A 27901-nucleotide genomic window follows, 5' to 3' on the forward strand; every position below is an offset into this window, starting at 1 on the left:
TGACATCATATTTACCCTTATTTGAAATAACTCTTATATACAACTAAAATTGACTTGACTTGTAAACATCAGAAAGTCGCTGAAAGGCCATTAAAAGTAAAACATGCATTGCAGGATGGGCTGCTGGTGGAAAAACTAAAACATCTCATGCAATGCTACAGGACGATTTCTCCTCTGGGGTCAGAAGTTTCTCCTTCAAGATATTCATCTCTTGTTCATGTTTCCTCTGCAGGTCCTCCTCTTCTTCCTCCTGACAGTCTCCCTTCATGTCCTGTCTCAACTCATTCATCTCTTGTTCGTGTTTCTTTTGCAGTTCTTCTATTTTTTCTTTCTCATTTCTTTTGCTTTCTTCCAGAATTTGCTCTTTGAAGTCATTCAGTTTTTGTTCATGTTGTCTCTGTAATTTATTCACTTGTTCCCTCTGATCTTGTTGCTGTTGGGTCAGAAGTTGTTGTCTCAACTCATTAATATCTTGAGCATATTTTATGGACAACTCAGACTTTTTTACGCTCTTGTTTTCAGTTGAAGGTTCCGTGTCCAGAGCTTTCATTTCCTGCTTGTGTTTTTTCTTTAATTTATCGATTTGTTCCTTTTCCTTTTTTCTGTTTTGTTTTGAAAGGTCTTTTATGAATGTGTCCACCTCCTCTTTGTGTTGTTCCTGCATTGTCTTTAATTTTTTCCTGTTTTCTTTCTTTTGGGTCAGAAGTAGAAGTACCAAGTCAGTCATTTCTCCCTTATGTTTGTTCTGCAGGTCATCCATGACTTGTTTCAGATTTTTCTCTTTATGGTCTGCGAGTTCTTTCAAACTCTCATAATCCTCCTGCTTCTTCTGCATTTCGTCCTCATGCTGTTGCTTCAGTTCCTTCACTTCCTCAAAATGTTTCTCTATTTGAGCTGCAAAGTCTGCCTCCTGTTTCTCTCTGAATTCATTGGACTCTTCAGCTTGTCTTCTGATCTCCTCTTCATACTTCAGCTTCATATCATCCAATTTCTTTTTAAAGTTTTCTTCTAACTCTTTCCATTCCTTTTCTTCCTCTTTCCTTCTGATTGCATCTTCTTTCCTTTTCTTTTCATATTCTTTTCTTTCCTGTTTATATTCTTCTTGAAGCTTTTTTATTCTTCTCTGCTCCTCCTCTCGTCTCTGTTCATCTTCTTGATTTCGTTTCTCCCACATTTCTTTTTGTTTCTTCTCCCAGTCCTCTCGTTCTTTTCTCATCTCTTCTCTGCTCTCCTCCAGCTCTTTATCAATGATTTCTTTTTCTTTTGATTTTATTTTTTCCTCCAGATCTCTAAGTTTTTTCTCCCACTCCTGTCGTTGAATCTCTTCCTGTTCTCTCCTCTTCTTGTCTTCCTCTTCTTTCTCTTCTTGTTCTTTCTTTCTCTGTTCACGATCTTTTTGAATGTTTTCCTCCTTCTCCTGAAGTTGTTTCTCTCTCAGTTCTCTCTCCTGTTCAATCTCTGCTCTCTGTTTTTCTATTCGTTTTTTCATTGCCTTCATTTCTTCCTCATGTTTTCTTTCAAACTCCTCCCTCTCTTTCTTCATCTCTTCTTCCTTCTCCTTCAGGATCTTCTCCATTTTCTTCTTTATTGCTTCCTCGGCCTCTTGCAGCATCTCATTGGTAAAGCAGTTGCCGCCATTTTTCTTCACCATGGAGTCAATCTTGTTTATCAGTTCACTGACTTGTTGTGTGTGGTTTTGTTCATGTTTATTATTAAACACATGGTATCTTCCTCCACAGTCATCAATCAGCTTCTTAAAGGGATCATCACATTCCTCTTTAATGTATTCTTCAATGGACTGCCCAACCTCCAGTTCATCCCCTCTTGTTAAAAGAATGATGGTGAACTTTTCTGAATTTTTCCCAAATACTTCCCTGATGAGTTTTAATGTCTCCTTCTCTTCTGGTGTGAATCTGCCAATCTGTAACACCAACAGGAAGACATGTGGTCCTGGAGCCAGAAGACTGATGCATTTCACCATCTCCTCATTAATGTCTTCATGGGACAAAGTGGAGTCAAACAGACCAGGAGTGTCGACCACGACGACATGACGACCATCTACTTCACTCTGTGCTTTCTGACATTGTTTGGTGACTGATGTTTGGCTTGATTTGGCTTTAAACTCTTTTCTTCCCAGAATGGTGTTTCCTGAAGAGCTCTTTCCACTGCCAGTCTTCCCTATCAGAACAATCCTGAGACACTCTGAGCTCTGTCTCTCATCATCACCTGTGAAATCAAAACAACTGCAGTTACTTTAAATGTTCACCATTTCTACAGTTATGACTGCAACGTATGTTGAATGAATGGTTGGGGACACAGAAAAATGTAATTGTAATGTAATTAATTTATATTTGTATTAATGCATGGTACTTACAGCTGATCGTGCCTTGTGTGTTCATTCCCTTAATCTTAGCCTGAAGTGCGGTGATGTCTATCTCTTGGTGTATGATCTTCTCTATTTGGGCACGAGCAAATGTTTCTGTTGTATAGCAACATGGTTTATTTTCAGACTGTCTCATCTTCTCCACAGTATCCAACATCTTAGAGATCTGCTGCTTGTTCTTGATGTTGAGAACAACATATCTTCCTCCACAGCTCTGACAGAGCTCCTGGATGTCTCTGTTCTTTCTTATAAAGTCATCAACGGCTGGAGTTGTAGGATCTGACTCCACAGCGAACATAATCATGGTGAAGTCATTGACTCTAGAGCTGAATGTGTTCTGGATGGTCTTTAACTCTCCCTTGTCTTCATCAGTGAGGGGACCCACAGGTAGGACCAGGATGAAGGCATGGACACCCTCAGGATCACAGAGGGAGATATAGCTGAGTGATTCCTCCATCACTGCTTCCTGAGGTTCTCCATACAAGGCAGGCAGCTCCACCAGAGAAACCCAACGTCTAAACACCTCTCCCTGATGTTTAACACACTCTGATGAGTTGGAGACTGAATGAAGCTCTGTTTGACCTAAAATGGCCTTGGCTGCTGAAGTCTTCTCTGCTCCTCTCCTCCCACACAGAACCAGGTTTAAAGACTTTGGTCTTCTGGTCTCTTCAGTGAAGGTGAGGAAGGTTCCTCTGTTTTGATGGACAATGATCTCAATCTTCTCCATTAACTGTTTGTGGTTGTTGTCAAACATGTTGTAATATCTTCCTCCACAGTCTTCAAGGAGCTGATTCACAGTTTCCTTCTCCTTGTGTGTGATGATGACCATGGAGTGTTTAAAAGCATCTCGATCCAACAAACTCAGGATGAACTTAAGTCTTTCTTTGTCATTTTTTAACTCAGAAGGTTTCACTAACAGCAGCAGAACATTTGGTCCAGGGAAGCACAGATTCATGAACCTCCTCACTTCTTCCCTCACTGTCTGCTCAGACTGACTGAAGATATCTGAAGTTTTTACTACAGTCAATGGTTTTCCTCTCCACTCTCCACAGGCGGCCACACAGGAGGGATTTTTTTGGCTATGAAATTCTTCTTTCCCAGTAATGAAGTTACCAAGTTTTGTCTTTTTGTCTTCACTTTTCCCCACTAGCACAATCCTCAGTGCAGAGACTGAAAAACAAGGAGAAAAAAAACATATGATCACAGTTCAGAGTTGGTGACAACAGTCGACCTAAATTCAGCCTCTAAGACACAGCAGAAACAGCCTTACAGCAAAGAGCTCAAGTCTCACGCATTGACACATGCATTGCAACCAGTTCACATGCTCACATGCCACACTGCACAGAAATTAATATATAATATACAGAAATGAACTGACGAAGCAAGTTTAGTGACCTTCCATCCAATCAGAAAATAGAATTTCTTGTCGCCAGGTAAATTCAGAATTTTTTTTTTTCACTGCAAGCACGTTCCATGAATCTACTCTGAATGCATGCACACACAGGTTGTAGACGAGTTGGAAGTGGAAGAGCAACATAACATTGACACAGTAGGCCACTTCATTTGTTATCGTTCATTAAGTTCATTCAAAAAGCTCCTAATGTTTGTTTTATTACCTCAAACTGGTGGCAAACTGGTTTTGTTGTCAGGCCTTCACTGATGCTTCGTTTATTGACCAAAAGAAGTAACAGGGCCATTCTAGGGGGTCCCCCAAGAGAAAAACTGATATTGAATGCCATTCTCTTAATTGTCAAACCACACCTAGACCCATATCAGTTTGCATACAAGGGACAGGGAGGAACAGAGGATGCAGTGGTGTGCCTGCTCCACACCCTCCTGCAACACCTGGACCATGCTGGCCATTATGCCAGGGTGAGTTTCACAGATTTCAACTCAGCTTTTAACTTCTTAATACACGCCCCTATTTTTTATGTTGTTAGCCTAAACGACATGCCCAAGTTGTGAGCAGCACAGATCCCACCTAGTTTGAGACTCAGAGATGTGTCTGGTATCATTGGAAAGGAAACACTGTCAGGATTCTTGTAAAAGTGTCTGTGTGATTCTGTGACTTACTGACAAAGAGTGGCAGAGGTTACAATGATGGGGTTGTGTCCTCGCCCATAGGTTTGCCTTTACAATGACATGTGTACAGACATTCAGGGACCTCTCAGCGGGATATAGACACAATGAGGCCAGAGCCACAGGCCTTGGCTTCATGCAGTCCAAATTTGGAGTCAAAAGACCAAAAGATTAATTTTTTTCAGAGTTATTTTTCAACAGGTATGTCCATGTGTTTTCCTTAGGTCCTTTTTGGAGACTCCAAATGGACACTTGGTTACCAAAGCTCTATAACCGGCAGTCAAACACCAAAACTTCACAACCCCTTTGCCTACAATTAAAATCTTGGTCTCTAATCAAAGCTGACACCATATTATTATTATTATTATTATATAATAATATTATTATTATATTATTATACATAACCATATTTTTTGTTTGGCCATATCTATCTATCTATCTATCTATCTATCTATCTATCTATCTGCTTATTTTGCTATAAGTCATATGTCTAGTCGGAGAGGAACCAACCATGTACCAAAATGCAGAGTGTGCACGCCGGTTACACTTGGAGTTTGTTTATGAACAGACAAAATTGATAGCTTAGTGTCATACACCATTGGAAACCTCTGACTATTGGCTAAAAGGTTACCAACTTCATTTCACCGAATATTTCCATAGGATGGAACAGCTGTCAATCAAAGCAATGTCGTCATTGTCATCGGTCACATGTCCTCATTGGCTTTGGAGACATGTACCGCCTAATCCTAAACACTGATTGGCTTGTGTGTGGTGTCGTCAGAAGCAGGAGAGGCTCACGGTCGTAAACATCTAATCACATGTACTCTGAGATGGACGTGCAGGTCAGGAAATGACGTAAACGGACCGTATATGGTTTGTTATTTGTGTTATTACGTTACGTGTTGGACTAAATACATGGACATGTTGAGGAAAGTATTTCACTTTTTTTTTCATTCAAATAAACTGCAGTAAAAACGTCATCTGGACAATATGATTTTGTGGACGTGTCACAGATAAGAGCCTACTAAGTCTCTCAGCGGCCTTTCGGAAAAGTAGTTGCTACAATTAGTTAACAGAAAATAGCCGCATCTACGGACACCTTGGATCTCAGAGATTTGGACTTTATGGACATTGGATGATCAGCTGATCTGCTGTTTCGCCTCACCAGCATGGAGAGAAAAAGGCCACAGTTAACTGCAGCGGAAAAAACCTCACCTACTGACAGCGGCGCATCACAGCCATGAGAAGCGGTATGTTTGTAGATTCCTTCTGTGTGTTTCTTGAATGTTTGAACACAGTTTGGATGTGCTGCCACTTATCCATTGGGGACTATTGGTTTTGGCTTGTGTTGCATACGCTTGATTTGCCGAGATCGGCGGAGGTTTTGTGCTGGTTTGGACTGTTTGTGACACTGTCACTGTGGCTGCCGTGCTCTGAGTTTAAAGATCGCATTGTGGACAAGGCTGCGCTGTTGGGCGATAATGAATGAGATCTACTTGTGGAGTGGCGTTTATGTGTTGCTGTGTTACTGTATCTCTGATGAGTGTGCACGTTGGAAAATGTCACAATGAGTGGGCCTGATGAAGTGATTGATGAAGTGATTGATGAAATGGAGGAGAAGAGGACGGTCAAGCTTACAACCAAGGCGTTGGCTTGCAAAATTGAAACTCTTCAAAAGGAACGTAAATCAACTGTGAAAAAACTTGAAGGGCTCACTCATGAAATAAAAGAACTCATGAAAAAGGATGAAAATGCAAAGGATGTGCAATTCAACTTGGAAAAACTGATTCAACTGTATGAAAATGCAAAAGCAACACATGAATCAGTTATTGTATTGCTTCCCAAAGAGGAACAGGAAACCCAGAGTGACTGGTTTACACGTATAACAAAATGCAACACAGAATTCATGGAAGATGTGAAACAATGGCCTTTTGAGACTGAAAGACACTCTCGAAAAGCAGGTCATGTGACTGCAGATTCACCAACTGCTAAGGATACAAACATTTCTCCCATCTCATCTGAGAAAGCACCTGTTGAATCAAATGAGAAAATTCCCCAAACTGAGAGTCAACATGACATTCCCTCCCCCCAGTCAAACGTTATGGCAACATCTGACATACAGGAAGTAATACAATCAGGTGACAGTGTGTCAAATATTGCAGGAGGAGCAAACAAAGTTGTTCCAGATCAAGGTGCAGAATGTTAAGCACTTCATCTGCACACATTAAAGCTGAGGCTGAAGTAGCTGCTCTTGTTGTAAAACAAAAGCTGCTGAAAGACAAAAATGCTTTGGAGGAACAGGCAGAGTTGTTAAGGAGGAAAAAAGAGCAGCTGGAGCTGGAGGCAGATATTGCTGCTACTATGTACAAAGTTCAGGTGCTTGGAGCTTTAAGAGGATCCATTATACGGAGTCATCTATCTAAAATGTCTGATGGTATGACATCATATTTTGAGAAAGGACAACTGGAAAAGAAAACACTTGATGTTAAAGCAGGATCTTTTGTGCCAAAGTTACAAGACATGCATACACAAGGGCAAATCCTCCCAAAGCAAGGTATTACCAATCCACAAACCAGTAATACACCTGTAATAACAACTCAAAGACAATCTCTCACCACAGTTCCTATGAGATTCCAGTCAAGCATCAGAAATGCAGGTGAACATGCACATGTGACATCTCCAACTACCTTTCCTTCTTCAAATAACGGTGAACAGAACAACATACTCTCAGTTATGGAAAAACTAAATGAAATCACTGCATTGTTAATTCAGCATATCACATATCTTTCTTCTATGCCAAAGAAGGAAATTCAGGTTTTTGATGGTGATCCACTTCAGTACCAAACATTCATTAAATCCTTTGAAAACAGTATTGAAAGCAAGAATGAAAACTCAAGAGACTGTCTATACTATTTGGAACAATACACAAGAAGACAGCCAAGGGAAATTGTGAGGAGCTGCCTACACATGGACTTGGATAGAGGATTCCAGAAGGCCAAGTCTTTACTGCAGGAGCATTTTGGCAATGAGCATAAAATTGCTACAGCCTATATAACTTGCTCCGGAGCAGGTTATGTTCTGGATAAGAGATCAATGAGTATAAAAGTACCACCTCCTGACCAATCAGTTCTCTTAGAAAATGACCTGCCCATTCTTAGAAGATCCTGTCGACATTGGTGCGCGGATCATGAGAGGAGCGCTTAGGAGAGAATGAGCTTTTAGGGATTGATGCAATTTTTTAATTGACCAAAATACATATTTAAAAAATAATCCTTGAGGCACATGAGGGATATTATTCTGTAAATTATACAGTTGGTTTGACATCCTGAGATCAAAGGGTCAGGTGGCATAATAACTGTATTTATTTATTGTAATTGTAAAAAATTGACAAAAAGACATATTTATAAAATAGGCCTTGTGGCACATGAGGGATAGTTATACAGTTGGTTTGACATCATTCAATCAAATGGTTGAAGCATAATAGGTTTGTATTTTGAATGTTGAATATTAAACTAACTTAATGTCGCTATGAAAGGAAGGGCACTGAGGAAGTGATCTGCCCCAAACGTCTGTGCCGTAATAAAGTGAAATTGTGTGATCAGAGTGCTGTCTATTTATATTGCCCAATTTATTAATATTGTAATCTCATAAATTTACACATTAACAGAGTCAGCTATTTTCTGCCAGCATTCCTTCCTGCTTGCTTTTGCTGCAGCAACAGTGTTGCTTTTGGCCTGGATGATGTGTTTGAATTCTTCATATTGTTGAAGAATAATTGTCTGCTACTCCATGGTAAAGTAGTCTGCTCTGCAGGGTTTCTGCATGTTTGTGATTGGTCAGACGCTGCAAACACCTCCCCTTTATGTGAGCGCGCAGAGATCCAGATTGGAAAACCCTGGGTTCAATTACCAAGTTGATAACCAGCTTCGTAGTACCGCTTATCCAGATTGCTAATGTCTGGGTAAGTCAACCCAAGTAATGGAGAGATATCCTGGGTATGTTAATCCAGCTTCGTAGTACAGGCCTCTGCTCACAGGTTCCTAATTAGTACCTGATTGGCAGCACCTGGGGGTACCAGAAGCTGTAATCAAGAGTCAATGGCAACAGCAAAATAAGCTGTTTTGAATTGGCAGAGAAGATTCGCCAAATTTTTCATGGGTGCAACCCACAGACTCAGCTCTGCTGCTCATCCCACAAATGCATGTTCCTTACAAATGTGGCTCCATTTAAAAGAGAAATAAACAGGCTTTCCAACTGTATAAGATTTATTGCCAAGAAGCTTTGTTACAACAAAGAAATAATCTACCAAACACAAATTTCCTTACTTTTTGTGCTATGTTTATTTACCTTTAATTCCTGACAGAAATCTGAGAAGAATCATGTTTAAACACATACAAGGCAACAACTACCCTAAATGTAAAATGTATTATTGATAATGGTTTTTATATTTTCAAATTATAAAAGCAGCAGGAGATGCGTTATGTTATTTAGGACCACAAGCAAACAGAAAAGGGGCAAAAAACATATCGCAAGGTGTGACAGTAAACTAGTCTTGATCTCTCTAAATCTTTTTTTCCCACAATTTTCCACATTTGTCATCTTTTGTGTGAAAAACTGACAACAACACCATGAATATTGAGGAGAGACTGTGTGAAAGTGTGCACTATTATTTACATGTACAATTAATCATGTAGAGACTACAAAGACACAAAAGAGTTGTTGGAGATCAGGGAGGCAGAGTGATGCAGCCTGGAGGCTACACGTGGTACTGACAGTTTGAGTAGAGGTAGTTGAACTGATCTCTAACTCAGAAAATATTGATTATTTAAATCCTTATTTCTATAAATGGATGATAAAGAAATAAGTAGAAAAATGTCATAAACAGAAAGTAACAAAAATAAAGTGATAAAATGCTATAGACTTTTCATCTTGTTGGATGCTGTTCTTAGCAAGCTAACCATGCTAATTCCCACAGTTTATGCTAACAAGAAGTAAGCAGGTAGTGACAAGCTAATGTTACAAGGTAGTTATGTTTTACAAAGCATAAGCAAACATACAGACGGACAGTGCTTTTTAGGAGCATTCCCAGCTGGAGGACAAAGCTCAGCTGTTACACTAACAAGGAGAATTTGAGATTTAATCAGATGGATGCAGTCGATCCAATTTCAAATAAAAGTTTACAATAAAAACATATTCTAGGTCTGAATGTAATCTACTTACACTGGTTGACTGTACATTCAGGTGGTGATGTATGAGGCCTGAACCCCGTGAAAAGGCAAAAACATCAATCACAGAGCATCAACTTCATCTTATAGATGTCTAATACACATGATAATAATTAGTAAATTTACTCACAGTTGATGTTTTTTGCTGGATCCCAGAGAGATTTCGACCCTGTAAAAAATAAATGTAAACCAAACTAATGCTTAACTTATTTAAACTTCATCACAGATCATTTGTATTCATCACAGTATAAAATGTTCCTGAACTCACCAGCAGCTTTAACAGCATCTAAGTTGGTCTTGAATGTGTCCTCTTGTTTCAGACTTCCATGTTCACTTGGTAAAATAGATGCTGCTTCCTTAAATACTTCACAGATCAAATGATCTCCATCGTTTTCATTCACAATTTGGTCCATGATCTCTAACAGCTCTGGACGTTCAAGGTTCTTCTGCCAAAATAACTTGGATCTACATTTTCTGATCATGTCTCCTAACTGTTGATGTTCCTCATATTTCTCCATCAAACCTGAACTCTCCTCTCTTTGTGTTGATATCAGAATCACTGAATGATAAAATGATTGATCACTGAACAGTCCAAGGACTGTTTGTAATCTCTTCTTGTGATGCTCAGTGAAGTCTTCAGGCTGTAGAACCAGCAGGAACACATGAGGACCAGGATCAGAGAGTCTCACACAGGTTTCTACATGTTCTCTCAGTTTGTCTTCAGAGATGTTTGGATGCAGCAGATCTGGGGTGTTGATGAGAACTATTTCTTTCTCCTTCAACTGTCCTCTGACTCTCTGACAGCGATCTAATTCTTCCTCAGTGTTGAACACAGTTTCTCCCAGTATGAAGTTCCCCACTGAACTCCTCTCAGACCAGCTGTTCCCCAGCAGAACAACCCTCAGCTCAGACACTGAAATGAAAAGTGATTTAAATCTTAATATTTTAGTAATTTTTTCTATCAGTCTTTAAATATAGGATTTAGTTTCTTAAATAATTTAGTGCCCTCCACCTATGAAACACTTAATGCAATTTTATTAAACACTGAAACAATTTATGTTGTGTTCAGTCAGACTCACTTGAAGGTGGCAAATGTCCAACACTGCTTCTGCGCTCCCTGGATGGTACATCATCTGTGACTGTAAGAAAACAGAAATATACAAATTCATTCTTTATTTTATTCACATCCATTCTCTAATGTGTTTACTGAGGACACTAACAATGACATCATTCAAATGTGAAGTGATTATGACTATGTGTCTTCTGGTCTTGAGGATCTTCTCAATTTCAACTTTAACTTTATTTATATAGCACCTCAAAGACAACATGGTTGACCCAAAGTGTTTCACACAGAGGAAGAACACACAAAGATTAGAAAACACAATAAAAAAGAAAAAAAATACATGGTCATGACATACATAGTGGCAGATACAGTTAAAAAATAGGGGGTAAAATAATGGTGGGAGAGAAATGAATGGGGGGAGGAAGAGTGTTCAGAAGGTCATCCAGTTTCAGCACTGGCATCCCTCTTTAACCCATTCAGAGTTTACAGGCACAGTAAATGCACACGGTGTGCATATGAACAGACAGTGTCAGGATGCTCTGCACCAATCAAAGCCTCCGCTCAGCTGCCTGTTAACTCAATGCAGTAGCAGAGTGAAGCATCTGAGCTGAGTCATAGAAGTTTGGACTTTTTCAACCTTCATTACTGCAGTGCTGTACTTTAAGCTTAATGCCACAGTTTTTTTGGACTCTTTCCTCACGTTTGCTGGTTTACTCTTTTCTGTGCGTCCATGGGAATGTGAGTATTTAATGTGAGTTATTATTCTGTTGTAATTAGTGTAAAAGTGGTGATGTGCTTTAAACTGTAACTCCTCATGTATGGCAGTACTCGTGTCTCTTTAATAGTCTTCAATACTTTAATTGTACTCACTTAATATTTACGATCTTGGACAATGTCATTTATGTTAGAGTGCACACATTTCTTTAACTTATCATTTGGGTGTATTATGTTAGTGGTAGTGATGACAGGTGCCTCTGAACTAAAGTGTTGCCCTTTATTGATACTTGGAGCTGTTAGGGTTATATTTGGTTCATGTTTAAAGCCTAGTACTATCTATCATTGCATGATATTATTATTTACATTGTGTATTTCATGCCACATTGATATGTTTATAATAATTGCATAAGCCTTATGTTTATGTTTACATTTATTCTGTTTTGTGTAGTAACCACACATATATCTGCTAAGGAGCATCCAAAGATCAGCAATAAATGATGTGTCAGTGTCAGTCAATGTCATGTCAGTGAGTGTGTGTGTCATAACTGGAGTAATTGATGTATTCATACCATTACTGTTCTTACTGGACAACCCGTGGGGAGTGCAGTAATACACAGAATTAGCAATTAAGAGTTCATTCATCTGTCCTTCCTGAGGTCACACGTTTGGGATTCAGTAAACCAACACCTCTCTTACATGGTCCTTCGAGCCGGATCTGCAGTTTTCACAGCTGAACCATGGCTTTCCCTGATAACACCATGCTCGTTGACAAGTTCGTTCACCCCGTTATCTAGACGTCTTGCTGGTGAATCTTCCAAGGTGTCAATTACCTCAGTCACACACACACTCCATGACCACTCCACCGAGGGAGAAAGCATAAAGTATCCAAGTCCACTCCTGATGGACACCCCAGAACGCCGTACCAGAAGTGGTTTTGTGGCTGAGAGAGATGAGGGAAGACAACAACCAACTCAGGCAAGAGATGCAAACCCTCCTCAGTGTTCTTATGCCACAACCCCCAGCTTCCTCAACCTTCTGCTTCAAGTTACAGTGCTTTCAACCACAAGCATATTCATCAGTTTGAGGACAGCAGCACCTTCAGCCATGTCTAGCCACCTAGCAGAGATCTGAGATCATCTGAGAGAACACGGGACTCGTCGGTGAGCCCACAAGCAGCCCTTTTTTAGAACGTTATTTCCATGTTATTCCAGCACCTTCCAGATGCATTCACTCCACTGCAATACACCAGACAGCCTCTCCGCTTCCCAGAAGATGACCTACAAGATATGCCTTGACTCGAGGCATCTGAACGTCCACAACAATGTATTGTGGACACAAGCCTCACATTCCACACTTTACTTATGATGCCCCTCGTCAGTTTGCGGGCTTGAAGATAGCACTTGAGAATATCTTACCTGATGATGCTACTGACTCTACAAGAAAACACATTTCACAGCTCACCCTCAAGCGTTCACCGACTTCCTACAAGAATACAAAGATGCACTGAAATCTGTAAGATCCACCTACTACACTGACCTTATTAACGCTCTCCTCTTCATCATCAACATTCAACAACCCCCCCCCCAACCATCCCGATAGCATCTCCAACTCATTCACAACGGACCAATGCAATACCTTTCTGTCCTTTTTTCAAAACAAAATTGACTCCCTCAGCTTATCCACTTTACCTGCCCCTCCTTCCTCCCTTTCTCCTCCCCCCGTCCCTCTCCACATTCCCCTTCTGGCTCATTTCTCCCATCTCTCCCCCTTGGAACTATCCAAACACATATCCGGAGCAAATAATTCTTCATCCTCCCTGGACCCCATTCCATCCACCCTCCTCAAGTACTGCCTCCCTGTCATCTCCCCCCTCATCAAATCCCTCACACAATCCCCCAACTTCTCCACCATTGATAATTTCACTCTGTCTCCCTCCCCTCACATCCACAACCTTGGCATGATATTTGACACTAACCTCACATTTGAACCCCACATCAATCAGATAATCAAAACTGCAATCTTCCACTTCCGTAACATTGCCCTTCTCCGCCCATCAGTCTCTTTTTCAGCTGCTGAAACCCTCATTCATGCCTTTGTCACTTCTCGTCTAGACTACTGCAATAGTATTTTTTACAGTTCCACCTCCAAAGCTCCTGATAAACTCCAGTGTTTTCATTTATTCTGTAAAGCATCTTTGAGTTTTGTTAAAAGTGCTCTATAAAATAGATGTATTATCATTATTATTATTATTATTATTATTATTATCATTAAAAGGGTTATGAATTCAAACAGAAGTCAAGTTTGATGGATGTAATATAAAATCTATTTCTTTTGTTTTAAATGAGAAATAATGTGATTGTAGGATTTATATATATATATTGTCCTCCATACCGACAGAAACAAGTTCAAAGACTGACTATTACGGGTCTTGTTCCTCTCTAAGGGAGTTTTTTATTGATGCCGTCACCAAGTGCTGCTCATGGGAGAATGTGGTGTGTCTGTAAAATAAGACTACTATCCAGTTGTTGAATACTGAACAAAATGTTGTTGATAAATTTTCATTCAGTTCAACTTACAGTTAGGACGGCTATATTTAGGGCTGCTGCTCATGATGCTCTTTTGAGGATTTAAATCATCATCATCATCTGAAAAAACAACCACAGGATCAATCAGATCAATCATCAAACATTTACATATCTAAAATTCCTTTACACTGATAAGTAATGTGCTGTACAGACTCATAGCTAAATAGAATATCCAGGTTTAGACTGTTAGATCAGGTTCCAGTTTAGATATTTTCTGAGGAATGAAAGTACGTTTTACTCCTCCCAACTGTCACAACATCAGATAAAAGATGAATGAATGTCATCTGACAGAGAAAATCAGCTGCAGAGATTTCAGTGATTATAAAATATATTTATACAAAAGGCTTAATGACTAGTTGCATTTATCGGATCCCTGTTCACTTAAAACACTATTTAATTCTGGAAATGAATCATGTTGAGTGAAATCTCTGGAGCAAGACTACAACACAACTGCTCCACTTCCAGCATTCCTATAAATATCATCTAAGAAATAACTGAAATCTACCAAGATGTAGACACACTGTATAAATATGAGATTTACATTCTGCCTTAATTAAAGTATTTTATTTTTACAAGATAACATGCTTTAAGAAAGATGACTCTTTTCTCCTTTGATTAACAGTATCACAGTGAAATGTTCCCAAAAGGTTAAGTGTGAAAGTGTTCAGTATCCTCAAAAAGTGTTTTTCTAAAAACAGCTGTTGTAAAGAGAGGAAGTCATGTGATAATCAGGTCATGTTAGTTTCTATCTGTAAAGTTGAATCAGATGGTGATCCAGCTGATGTTCACTGTGTCTCTCACCAAGTTACAGTTTTTATAGATTATCATATTTATTTATTTATTTTTCTTATTAAAATGAGAGTCAAAGCAGACGAGTTTCATTCAGGACTCACGGAACTGATTGGAGTTTCAAGGACACAGTGTTTTATCAAGACTAATCAGAAGGACTCAGATCCTTTACTTAAGTAAATGTACCAATACAGCAATGTTAAAAATACTGCATTACAAGTAAAAGCCCTGTATAAAAAAATCCTCATACAGTCATATGATGTCAGTATGAATGATAAAGCAGCATCACATGGAAATATTCCTGTAGAGCACAAGTACCTCAAAATTGTTCTGAAGCACAGTACATGAGTAAGTAAATAATAATAACTTTGTTATTTTCCACCACTGGAACTCAAAAAGTTTGACTGAACTCACCAGTTTCTGTAGTCAACATCATGTGGTCTGCTGAAAACATGAGACTGGTTGATCTGGAGGAGAGAAGAAGAAATAAACAGAGTGCAGCTGCAGTAATGAGCTCATTAAAAAGTGTTAAGGTGACACAAACAGTGGATACTTACTGGTGTCAGTGTTTCTGCTCTGTGTCCTCTTTGAGGAGTCCTGCTGAAGACAAAGAGTCTCTGTCACCAACTTTCCTGAAACAACATCAGATAAAAACATCAAGAGACAGTTTGGGAAAGCTTTGCTCACACTGATTAAACCACTGATTCAAAACTGTCATGTTTCATAGTTTGAATGATTTCATTTTGTAATGAAGTACACATACTCATGCAGCTCAACTTTACCATTTATTCAACAAAGTGGTCATTCATGAACATTATACTAGCGCATGCTTATTGCTATCTTGCTAAACTCTCTGCTAGTATTATTCTGCAAGCCTCTGCCTAACATACAACAATAACAATGCTGCAGCCCCCCCTAGTGGTGACCATATATAGACAATACACAAATCACATCACATCTCCTTGTGTTTAATTCTCTGCCAGGGCAAATAAAAAACCAATGCAATCTATTGCATAGAGTAAAGTGAACACCCAAATACTCATCATTTCTTCTTTTTTTAATTGCATTTTACGAAATGACTTGACTGCTGGTCATTTCAATATCTTAACACAAACATGTGTATATTGCTTTCCAAACATATTTGAAGACAAATTTCACATTTCCTTTTTTTTTTTGTTCTTTTTTGTTATTTTGTTGTTTTCCGGTGTCCAGTTCTAGTTTGGAACATATGCCTAAACCTGATAAGAATTGCTCTCCCTGCTGCAGTGACAGTGGCACCACGGCTCGGCTCGACACAGCTCGGTTCCAGGAACGACCTTTTCCATTGCAAAAAGGTACTGTACCTACTCAACGTGGGCGGGGTCGTCATAGCACGACTTTGTTTTATACGCGACACAAACACATATTAATGGAGGACATGGAGGTGATGGAGTACTTGCTGCTGTATGTGGCTTTCTGTCACACACAAAGCAGGTATGGCTGTAACGCTGTTGTTGGGATTTAAAAATGGCGGGGTTTTTTCTTGTGTGGGACGGCTCATGACTCTTCCAGTAAAGACTCTCTGACCAATCAGCGGCCGGCAGTATGATGACGTCACATTTAGTATCGGCTCGGCTCGCTTGGAACCTCAGCAGAGCAGGTACTAAAACAGTAGCAGGTACCAGGTACTATCCCTAGTGGAGACGCAATAAAAACTGAGTCAAGTCGAGCCGAGTAGAGTAGTGCTAGAACTGTATAATGGAAAAGCGCCAAAAGAGAGTCAGGGTTTAAGTCACTAGTCTCTTTTGCTGCAACTTGTAGCTACTGATGACTCTGGTCTGGTACTTCCTGGATATGTCTCCTGTCCCCGCATATAATAAGATCTGGAGGCCGGAGCCTTGCAGCAGGAGTTTTCCAGCCCCTCCCACCATGCACTGCGTGAACACACTGACCTGGCTGCAGTGTTGACCATAAATAGACTACATATAGGCCTACTCTAATAACATCATACATTTTTTGCGTTCTTAAAAATCTAAAAAACTGCAGCTGAAAGTCAGAAATGTCTTCTTTTTTTTTTTAAATCTTATCTTTACAGGCAAATATTGAATAAATGAACTGCTTCAATTTAGTTGTATGGTTAAGGTTAGGGAATGTATTATGTAAAGTCCTGCAAACTGTAAAAAGACAAACCTGTGTGTGTGTGTGTGTGTGTGTGTGTGTGTGTGTGTGTGTGTGTGTGTGTGTGTGTGTGTGTTTCAGACTGATAAAGGTGAACTTCCGATTCCTTTAACAGTGATCATTCTAAATGCCAGTAAATTCAGTTCGATCAGGTTTTTGTTTCTTCTTTCTTATTCTGAGATCTAAACTGGAGGAATTACCATTGATATTGATATCAATCTGAAATAAAACTAACAAACAGAATTGACTTGAGATGATTTTGAGACTGAACACTGAAACAATCGTTTGACTTTGTAAAACGGAGAATATTAGTGTTCTTACTTGTCTGTCTGTCAGTTTAAAGTGAGTGAAGAGAAAAGTTTGCAACTCAGTTGTAAAGTTACTGATTATTTCTGACTACAGTAAATGATGTCAGTATGTGTCCTTGTGCAGTTTTCTGCTTTTCTTTGAGTTTCCAACAAGATCAAAAAGAAAAATCAGTTAGACAGAAACTTCCTACAAATCAGAGCTTGTGTTCATACTTTTTGAAAAAATAAAAAATCATCAATTGACAGGAACTTTTTTTTTTTTTTTAAAGGAAAGAAGGGCTAGGGAGTCATTTTCTGAGCAATTGTTGTTTGTGTGTTATTTACTTTATTTTATATTTGCCCATATCTGTGAATGTTGCTAATGAATGTTGGTTACAGTATTCTTCAAAGTTCTTCCTCACATCCAAAATGACAGATGACAAAATCATCTCAATGATAGCCTATTAAAGCGTTACAACAGCTGCTTCAATCAAAATACAGGGTTAAAGAAACAAATACAACAGAAGATTTATAGCCTGCAATAACTAAAAAAGACTCAAATATAAAGAATAACATTATTATTATTATTAGCCTATTATTATTATTATTAGTATTAGATAGAGACTAAAGATTTAACTGTAATTGTTTACTATTGATGAGTATACACTGTTCAATGTCAATGTTATAGTGCACATTTGTTGTTGCTTTTAATCGGTGGGAGGACACAAGGAATGTTATAAATACAGAGAATATAGTTATGAATCTACAGTATAGTTTTCCTACAGTAATCTCCCCAATGAGAGGCTGCGCATTTATGCATGAGGCACAGCAGCATAATTTCATTGGTTAGTCAGGATCTAATGTTAATGAATATTCTGTGTTCTTTTACACTAACAAAGGTTCATCTATCAAACACACAGATGCAGGTTCATTCAGTGAAAATGTGCTTCTGATTAATTCTCAACTCATTATGTCGAGCAGCACCAAACTAAACTCTATGTATCAACCTGACAGGACAAAGGAAACTATCCAGCTTCTCAAATATTTTAAAAAGTCATTTTCTGGTTTTGTTTAATGTTTGTTCCAATTACCGAATTGAAGATAAAGCGAGTTAGAGTGGCACGGGAAGTGGGTTTGGGTTTTTTTCCTATTCACATGCAAAACGAAAAACAAAACAAAACAAAAAAACAGAATAATGCATTTCTTTATCCTGCTGTCAAACAGGTTGAGCACAGCTTTGGACGGATGGTACATACAATACACAACCATGAAGAGAAACAGAGACAAAATAAAACCATTCAATGTGGTCAAATGCTAACTCAGCAACAAGCAGGTATTCTATGAAGCTCTCAGCCTCATGCAGTGCAAAAAAAAAAGATTCTCTCTCTTTTTTTTGGACACACTGCGAGACTTTCAAATGTAATTCAACAGGAAGTATGTTCCGTTCCTGCACCACATTTGAGAGACAGATGCCATCTCTGACGTCCGTATAAGGTAGGCCTACAAATGTTCATGTCTGCAGGTTGGTGGTTGGGTAGATGAAAACAACTGCTGACTTCCTGTTTCTCACACGTTAATGTTTTTTCGTTTTTATTTTTTTAATTTTAAACCGTAATTTATTTACTTATTTACTATTTAACAAGATTTCACTTACGTGTAAATGTAAATGAGTGTCATTCATAACTTCAAATGTTCATGAATATATTTGAAATCTGTTGCAGGCTTAGATAGATAGATAGATAGATAGATAGATAGATATCATTCTAGTATATAAATAAATGAAATAACGTATGTCATTATCACGAATTATGACATACTGAAATAAAAGTAAATTGCACACACCCTATATCATACAAATACACAAATAGAACAACATGCTTATAAATTGTGGTTTATTTGGTAGTGTGTCTGATTGTACATCATAGGCCATAGATGCGCTACATTGGCCCGCTCCTCCTCCCTCAGGCTCTCAGTGGAGAGACCTGAGGTGGCATACCACCGCCCCTCTCCTCATCTCTTACTTCTGACTATGAGATCTCCGCAACAGGTAGAAGCTGATAGTTCTTAAACTACAACTATAGCGCTCACTCAACTGACCCACACCATGACATAACAATAAGAAGACGTGATGTGCATATAAGTGATAGAAAACCCATCTTTCATAACTACTTCCTCTGGTACGTGCGCCCCGTGCCACCCGCTGCCCATATGTCACCCATATTAAAATCCGCTACTGAGAGTAAAAGATTAGGAGGGTTTACTGTTCGCAAAATATTCACGAAAATTTGAGACTTTGTGGTTCATACAGAAGTTTGAGATTAAACATTGACTGAAAACATGTCAGGACTTCAAAGATCAGACCAAAACCCCCAAAAATGATCCGTTTTCATGGGGACTGTTGATTATCTCATTTTTGCAGAGTCTGTTTACTTTGCCTATGTAATATACACATTTGATGGGTTATTAGTATTTATTAATACATGTTAATACAGTAAAGCTGCACTGCGTCCACACCCATCACTGTTAGTGACGTTAGTGTGATAATAACGAGCTGTCAACATCACTGGAGGATGACTGATGGTTTTTCAGATAACATGAATCTGAAACCTCCTGCAGTCATATGATCAACTCTATGAACACACTAATACACAAAGACTAGTTTCTATTTAATTACGTTGTTGATCACGTTGTTTTGGCGCAGTTTACTCACCAGTTATGTTTCCTGCAGCGACACAACGAAGTCAAAAAGGGAAGCAAGAAACGTTGAGAAGATCGTTCAGAAGTTTCCCATCAGCCACAGCGTGACTGATCAATGATGTTGTATATACCTGTATACTGGCGACTATTCAGAAATTGTGCAGTTTAAACAGGAACAGTAAAACATTTTACTTGAAATTCTCATTGTATGAACGTCATTCATCCTTTTATATGTTATATGTTTATATTTCATATTTGTTTCAGGCTCGTACTGGATACAAAGTAAGGTCTGCATTGGTTAAAATATTTCATCTCACTTTAGTCATTTCTTCCTCTTCACAGAGACGATTTGAAATAAGCAAACAGCTGTTGTTATTTTCCAGCCTGCTGTTTGTTCACACTGACACAACCTTACAGCTGAAACACTAATTACCACTGATTTAAGTCACAATAATAAAAACTATTCAGTCTGTGGTGTTACTGGTATATTGTATCATAATTATTTCATATTAAATCCAACCTGAACCACCTTAAAGTATTTCACACTCTCAGTAATACAAGCATCAACAGAACATGAGATGAAAACAGTCTATTAGAGTCAGATACAATCAGATCTGCAGGAGAGAAGCTGGAAAACAGACTTCACCTCACTCGTTGATGTTAGAGCTCCACCTGCTGGACACAACAGTGTAAAACACACAGAGAGGTTCAGTGGATCATAAAGGATCCCTTGTGACGGCCCTAGACCTTAACAGGAACTGTGTTGGTCTTCCTCTGCTTCCCATTTTTCTGCCTTTGCTTCCCTCTTTCCAGATTTCCTGGATGGTCTGGCTCCTCCCACATCATTATGGGATTGCTGTCACCTGTTTGGAGCCTTTATAAACTGAGTGACTCCAGGATGGATTCCTCTCTCTCCCTCCTGGAAGGCTCTAATTTGGGGTTTGTTTGGGTTTCTGATGGTTTGGTGTAGCCTTTATTCATATTCGTTTTGACTTTACACCTCCTAATTTGCTTAAATTATTTTCATCTTTAATAAATGATTTCCTTTATTCAAGCTGTTACTGTGTGGACCTCCCTTCTTTGTTCTGCTCTTAAACAAACCGAGCATAACATCTTCCTACATTAAACCATCCACTGCCTGAAATGTGGTGGCTGATTATACAGCAAGTGGACAAAATAACAGGAACAGAAGCCACAAGGTGACAGCAAATACAAACTTTGTGAAGCTCATAATGTTATTAATGTATGACGCTGGAGTAGGGGCTCAAATCCATAAAAGGGGATTTCTGCAAATAATTAAAGAAATGCCTAGAATGACACTTTTTGCAAAACTGTTAAAGGGATATTAAAAATATTTAAAACAAACCCATGACTGAGGTTAGTTCAAACAGTACTACGTGAACTATAACTAGCATTATGTACAAAATGAAGAATATAGTGCTTATTGAACTTCATACTCATGTATAGAAACTTCCACTCTTGTTGTTGAGTTTCTTCCTCCCCTTTTCTCTTCTTCTCTCATCTCCGGTTCTTTCTGTTCTTTCCTTATTTCACCGTTTCCTTAAGTTGTTGGCTGGGTTTGGATTTAAAATGTTCTTTGCCAATAATGGTGTTTCCAGTTGAAGCTACTGTTTCCATTCCACTATTAATGATGTGCTGTTTAGTTGATATTCATATTGTCACCCAGTAAGAACAACACTTAATTGCCTACTGTACTCAGGTTCAACTCAAAGAGCAAGGGATGGATTAGTGTAAAATGTAAACACAGAGATATTTATTTTCACAGTCAACAAAAAGCGGAATCACGGTTCAGATTCAATTCCCCAATATATCAAAGAAATAAAAGAACTGAAAGTAAAGTGTCCCTTTACAGCTTATTGCTGTCTGATATCAATGTTCGTCAAAGTCCAGTCCAAAGTGCTTAGTTTGTATCCATGTCAGTCCAAGTGTATTCAATGTATATGTGCTACCAGGTAGAATGTATGTGTTTGTTTGTATGCTTGTTGCACGCAGCTTAGATCTTATCTGCTCCAGGTATGAATCTTCAGTAAGATGATGAAGATGGAGAGTTCCAGATCCTCTCTAACCCTGCCTCGCATCAGACAGGAAACCTGATGGAATTGACGCTGTCCCAGAATGCAGATCCAGCAACTAAAAAAAACAAAACAATCTGCCATAGCAGGAAATAAAATTACTGATCTATCATCAATTACTGTACAGTAGCATATCTCTCTTTTTTCTCTTTAACTCAAGTGTAATTTATAACACTGACCACAAAAGGAATGATGAACTATATCCTGAGTCATTAAAACCTTGGACATCACCCTAACCCTAGCTTTTTTAATCATCTCAACATGAACTTTAACACATTATTTATATCAGGAAAAACCCATACGTGTACAAATCATAAGCATTAGCCCATCTATCATATTTTTAACTCTCCAACATTGAACATGGCGCCCAGAAATGACGCAGCAAAAATTACTGTTCCTCACTAAAAATAAATAAATGCATTTCTAAAACACAAAACTCAGCATATTCACTCTTTACAGCGTCTCCATAACATTTACAGTTGACTCCAATTAGTTATTGATAATAAGAAAGGTTCAATATTGCTTAATCATAATCGAACAGAAAAAAATGACATGTCCGCTAGCAACGTAGCATGCTAAACTAGTACACTCACCGGAGTCCTCAATCATATAATACAAAAGAAGCAAATCCTCCGGTCGCAGCGGTCTGGAAACCTCTGGCAACAACTTCGGACAAGTACAGACTCATAAACATGAGAACAAAGCAGTATTTCTTCCATAAAATGTCATCAACTTCACTCGTAGCTGTATCATGAGTTGTTAGCATCAAGCTTACCTGGGGTGTCTTGATTCCCAGCATGCAATGCTCACGTCTACTGGATTTACTACATATCACATACACAATGCGCCATCTAGCGGCTATTTTAGGCAACTACAGGCATCTTGAAACAGTTCTCATACATTCAGATATTAAAATGAAACTACTATGAGGCCAAACAAACAAGCAAATAATAGTCAGTTTACCCAAAGCTGTACTTTCATATGAGTTACAATGTTTTATTTAAATGTAATATTTGCTGATATCTGTAAATGTCACTGATGAATGTTGGTTACGACTGACAGATGACAGAACTCTATTAATCTCAAAGACAAATGAGAGTGTTAAACCAGCTGCTTCAGTCACAACACAAATACATTTAAAGGTTAAATTATTTTACCTATAATAGCTAAACACATTCACTAAATTATTATTTTTCATCATCGTCTTCTTCTTCTTCTTCTTCTTATTATTATTATTATTATTATTATTATCATAGTAATTATAAATTCACATGAAATCTTGTTCACAGCCTGATATGAAGAATTTTTAATTTTGTGCTTTTTTCTTTATTTCTCATAAAACATTTTTAAAAATCAGTTTCAATAACTTTATAACTTCATATCAGTGGAGTCTATACAAACCTACAAATGCCTTGTTTTAATGATCAGCTCCTCTGGTTTAGTTTATGATTTCAACACAGACAGACATGATCTCATTAAAGTCAATATAATGTAATGTTTCTTTCTTCCAACACAGAACCAGGCAGGTGAAGCTGATAAAAGCAGAGAAACTAAATGTGCAGTATCACAACATTATTCAAATGACAAAACCATGAAGAGAAACGTGGTAAATGTGTGTAAAATATGTTCTGTGAAGCTCTCAGCCTCATTGCGTAATGTTACAGCTCCACCTGCTGGACATGGAAAGACTATCAACCTAGGGGTGGGGCCCCTCCAAAGGGTCAGCTCAGCAGATAAATGTGAGGGCTGGTGAGATGATTCATGGGAGAGAAAAGAAGAAAAAACAAAGTTCTGATACACAAATGTGCTTTTTAGAAAAGTAACTAAAGCTGTCAAATAAATGTAGTGTAATATTTCTCTCGGAAGTGGCATAAAATACTTGAAGTACAAGTACCTCAAAGTTATATTTACTATATCCTTGGTTTCTTGTTTTAGAGGCACTTAAATCTCCACCATGAAACACCTGAACACACTCGACCAATCACAGTGCAGAGTCGTCATAATGTCTGACTGCTGCTTTGTCATGGGAATGAAATAGTTTTTTTTCTATGTGACATTTGGATTTCTGATCACTTTTGGTTTGAAATTTAATTTAAAAGACAGTGTCAACTTCTGCTCAGCTTCATCCTGCCTGAACAGAAGTCAGCTGGTTCTATTTTCATTTCTATCCCTAAGAACACATAAACCCTTTTATCATGTTTCATCTGTCCTTTAAACTTACATTTGCTTTTTTTTTTTTCTAGTCATGGAAATGAATACCCGTGTAACTAAAAACATTCAACATCTGCTGACAATTTAAAAGGTTTCTGATTTCTAAGTGATGATTGTTAGTATTTTCCAAATCTTTGTGAAGTTCATTAGTTAAACAGAGAACTCATGTTATAATGCATGGGGAGATGAGGCTGCTAAAGAAATCCTTTACATAACAAACTGTTTTAATCATTCATTAAAATAGTTGCAGCATCTATCCTAAATATGATCAGCCTTTTCTTTCTACTATTCTGATGTGATCATTTACCAACATCTAAAAAACAATTATTCTATTTCTTTTGATAAAACCTTGTCAAAAACCTAAAAACAACATCATTGATACTTTTGTTATATCAACTATTTGCATTCTTAAATGTTTAGAATAATAATTTCCATAAACATTAAACGTATCATAAACCTATTCACTCCTATAAAATGAGCAACGTACTGTACATATTTTGCACACTTTGTACATTTCATCAGAACTATTGTTGAACTGTAGAAAAGTGAAAATTGAAATTGATTCTGTTTTAATTTAGTTTTTCACTTAATTGCACTGACTGTAGAAAAGTCTCAAAGTCAGTGTGCGAGTTAACGAAACAATTAATCACCATGGCAACCAACTCCAGTCCAGACTATAGGCAGGCTGTGGAAGATGTGCAGATAATGTTTAATGTTAAAGAGATAGTTTGGTTGCTATGGTGACATCTACAAATATATAGTAATTGTTAGGTTGGCATTGCTATTTTATGTTTGTATGTGTTTGTGTGTGTTTGTGGCGTAGATGACAAAAGTAAGTGGACTTTTCGACTGATTATAATGATTTTAAAGAGATAGTTTGGTTGCTATTAGGACATCTACATATGTATGATCACATTTGTTCGGTTGAAATTGCTGTTTGATGTGTTTGTTTGTTTATTTGTTAGTTTTTTGTGTAAAAAAGACCAAATTTACACGTGTTTTATTGGTGTAAGCTTCATTTTGTAGAGTGTACTTCTTCCGTTCTGCTCATTCTGGTTAATGAAAGAAGTTATATTTGATCTTTTTCATAATGTAATTGACCAAACGTGTTTATATAATGTATGTGTTATTGTTTGTATTTAGTAACAGTGTTCAAATATGCAGTAAAACAGAAAAGGCTGAACTAAATAAGCTTAAAATACTGATATAGTTACAGGTGAAGTATATCTTAGAAGCTGGTTACAACATTAGTAAAACAATGTGTATTTTAGTTTGGTTACTAAACTACTACTGGTAGATGAGACATTGTTATTTTAGTAGTAGCCTGTTAAAGTTCATCATTGTTGTATTGAGAATGGAGGAAGTGTGGAATTAAAGAGATTATTGTGAAAAGAAACTGGTGGTTAGGTTTAAAGAGAGAAGAAGTCTGTTTTAATAAAGACAGAGAACACAACTAACCTCTCCTGTCTCTGATTCTCCTTTATAAAACATAAGTCATGATGGTAACTATGAATCTATGAGACTGAAATGATGATCGTCAGCATCTCATCGCTCAGAATGGGCTGAGGTGTTCCAGGCAAGAGGAGGAAGCGTTTTCACCTGGATGCTTTTATAGGTGGTGAGCTAAGCCTCCTGAAGTCAGTCACATGACATTATTGTTATACGGTCTTGATGAAAGGGAAAAGATGGCATCATTCAAAGTAAAGACTGTGGTAAAGATCTGAATGAGGTCAAAATAGATCAGGACACATCATCTGCTCACAGGAAACACTATATTTATGTCTCTCATGGCCTGTTGTCACTTGATGGTTATCCATGCTCATATTTGCTTTGAGAGCCTTAAGCCTTAAGTTACATTCATTTATTCCTGGATGAGAGATTACTTTAATTATCTACACTTTTACTTTTTGCTAACTACTTGCTCTATTCTTTATGATTATCTCCTTATTACTAACTTAAGCCTGTATTTCTAATTTAGCCATGTCAGTAATTAGTATTTATCTCCTGTTTTAGACCACACATGCAACCTTGTATTGTGGTTAGGGCCTGAATGATACTGGAATTTTGGGGCTGATGTTGATGCTGATATTAGGGAATAAAATACATTTTGATATGGTATGGTATATGTATATAAAACTGTCATTTTTTGCAATGTGGCTGATAATACTGACTGACCAATATATCAGTCTGGCTCTAATTGTGGCAGACAAATGGAAAAGTCTGTAAAGTGTTGTGTCTATGTAGCCGATGCCCAAACCATCCAGTAAAGTTCTGTAAACACAAAGTCAGTCAGACCTATAAATCAGTTTAATGTATCAATCAGTATTATTTTTCTTTAAAAGCCTGTTTATGTCTGTTATCTACAAACACCTGATCACCAGGCTGACACTGTCCACCCTCACCTGAGGATTATCAACATGTTGACAGCACAGTGTCCATCAAATATTCAGGTATGTACAAACATCCGATATGTGAAGAGATTTCATTTTTAATAATGGACCAGTCTCCACCTTCATGCTGGATGTTTATTGGATATTTTTACTATTTAAGAATTACTACATTTACATTTGTTGCAAGTATAAAAAAGCATTTACAATATCACAATTTTAAAAAATGTTAAAGAACTCAGAAAAAACCTCTATGATGCTACAAAAAATAAAAACACACTGAACTACAGTACATTACTGAAGTTTCAGGTAGCTGACAACAATACACTATCAAATACTTTGTTTAACTCCCGGGAGGGGGGGGGGGGGGGGGGGTTAGGGTTAGGGTTAGGGTACTCTCCCAGTATGAAGTTCCCCACTGAACTCCTCTCAGACCAGCTGTTTCACACTGAAAACAAAACTGAATTAGAAAATAATCTCACATCCATACAGATTGATGAAAAGTAGATTTTAAGGTTTTACTAGTTTGCACAATGAGTAAGGAAGTCACAGCTTCTTTAAAGTAAGCTTAAGAGAATCTATCAGCAGCTGTCATCTTGAAATATAAATACAAATTACTATAATTTAAGAGGTTCATATACACAAGAACTATTCTGTCTCTGTCCAGTTTTACTCACTGTTAGGTGGCGGAAACTCCATGCTGCTTCTGCGGTGCTGCGGCTCACCTGAAACAGTAAGACAGATGGATGATTCTTTTTAATTAAGAGTCTGGCTTCATAAACATTTCCTGGTTTCAGGCTGCTGCTTTAAAACCACATAACAAACTCGAAGACTCTTTCCCTGAAAAGTCTGCCTGAAGTCTTTTTCTTTTTCATTCCTGTATTGGAATTTCTTGTGCATATTAATTTTACTGAGGTTTGGTGTTGATGAAACTGATATATATAATGTTCATTACATCAGTGATGACATTCCTACTGTGCTGTTTAATAACTAAAACTAGTCTAAAATGTATACCCGGTGTGACATACACTCATTTGAGTACACGAACATCTGTTAAAGGTATAATCTTACAGTTTGCACCAAAATGACAGTCAACTCTCCCTGTTGCTACCACTTTAACCCAAAACTATAACTGGTTAGGACATCCTCTGTCCACATTCTTACACACTCTGTTACTCTCTCGTAGCTCTTTATGCATCTTAACTCTCATCTCCACATCAGCCAACAT

General features: G+C 37.9%; 1 protein-coding gene across 1 annotated transcript; it reads right to left on the reverse strand.

Annotated features, from left to right (window-relative positions):
- Positions 1-145: 145 nt before the first annotated feature.
- On the reverse strand, positions 146-27901 carry LOC128364313 (uncharacterized). Its single transcript, XM_053324855.1, has 9 exons — positions 27838-27901; positions 27351-27398; positions 15399-15473; positions 10767-10826; positions 9956-10600; positions 9818-9856; positions 2375-3553; positions 739-2226; positions 146-300 (listed from the first exon to the last, which is right to left on the reverse strand). The coding sequence occupies exons 1-9, from the start codon at positions 27899-27901 to the stop codon at positions 146-148; spliced, it is 3753 nt and encodes a 1250-aa protein (XP_053180830.1).

Source organism: Scomber japonicus, chromosome 9, assembly GCF_027409825.1.
Source record: "Scomber japonicus isolate fScoJap1 chromosome 9, fScoJap1.pri, whole genome shotgun sequence".
NCBI lineage: Eukaryota > Metazoa > Chordata > Actinopteri > Scombriformes > Scombridae > Scomber > Scomber japonicus.

Bases quoted from the DNA above. Each gene is read 5' to 3' on its own strand.
- LOC128364313 (XM_053324855.1), bottom strand. From the start codon at position 27,901: ATGTTGGCTGATGTGGAGATGAGAGTTAAGATGCATAAAGAGCTACGA. The intron at 27,399-27,837 runs GTAAGAATGTGG...TTACTGTTTCAG, and splicing joins ACGAGAGAGTAACAGAGTGT to GTGAGCCGCAGCACCGCAGA. The intron at 10,827-15,398 runs GTAAGTATCCAC...GTTTTCTTACAG, and splicing joins GAGCAGAAACACTGACACCA to TCACAGATGATGTACCATCC.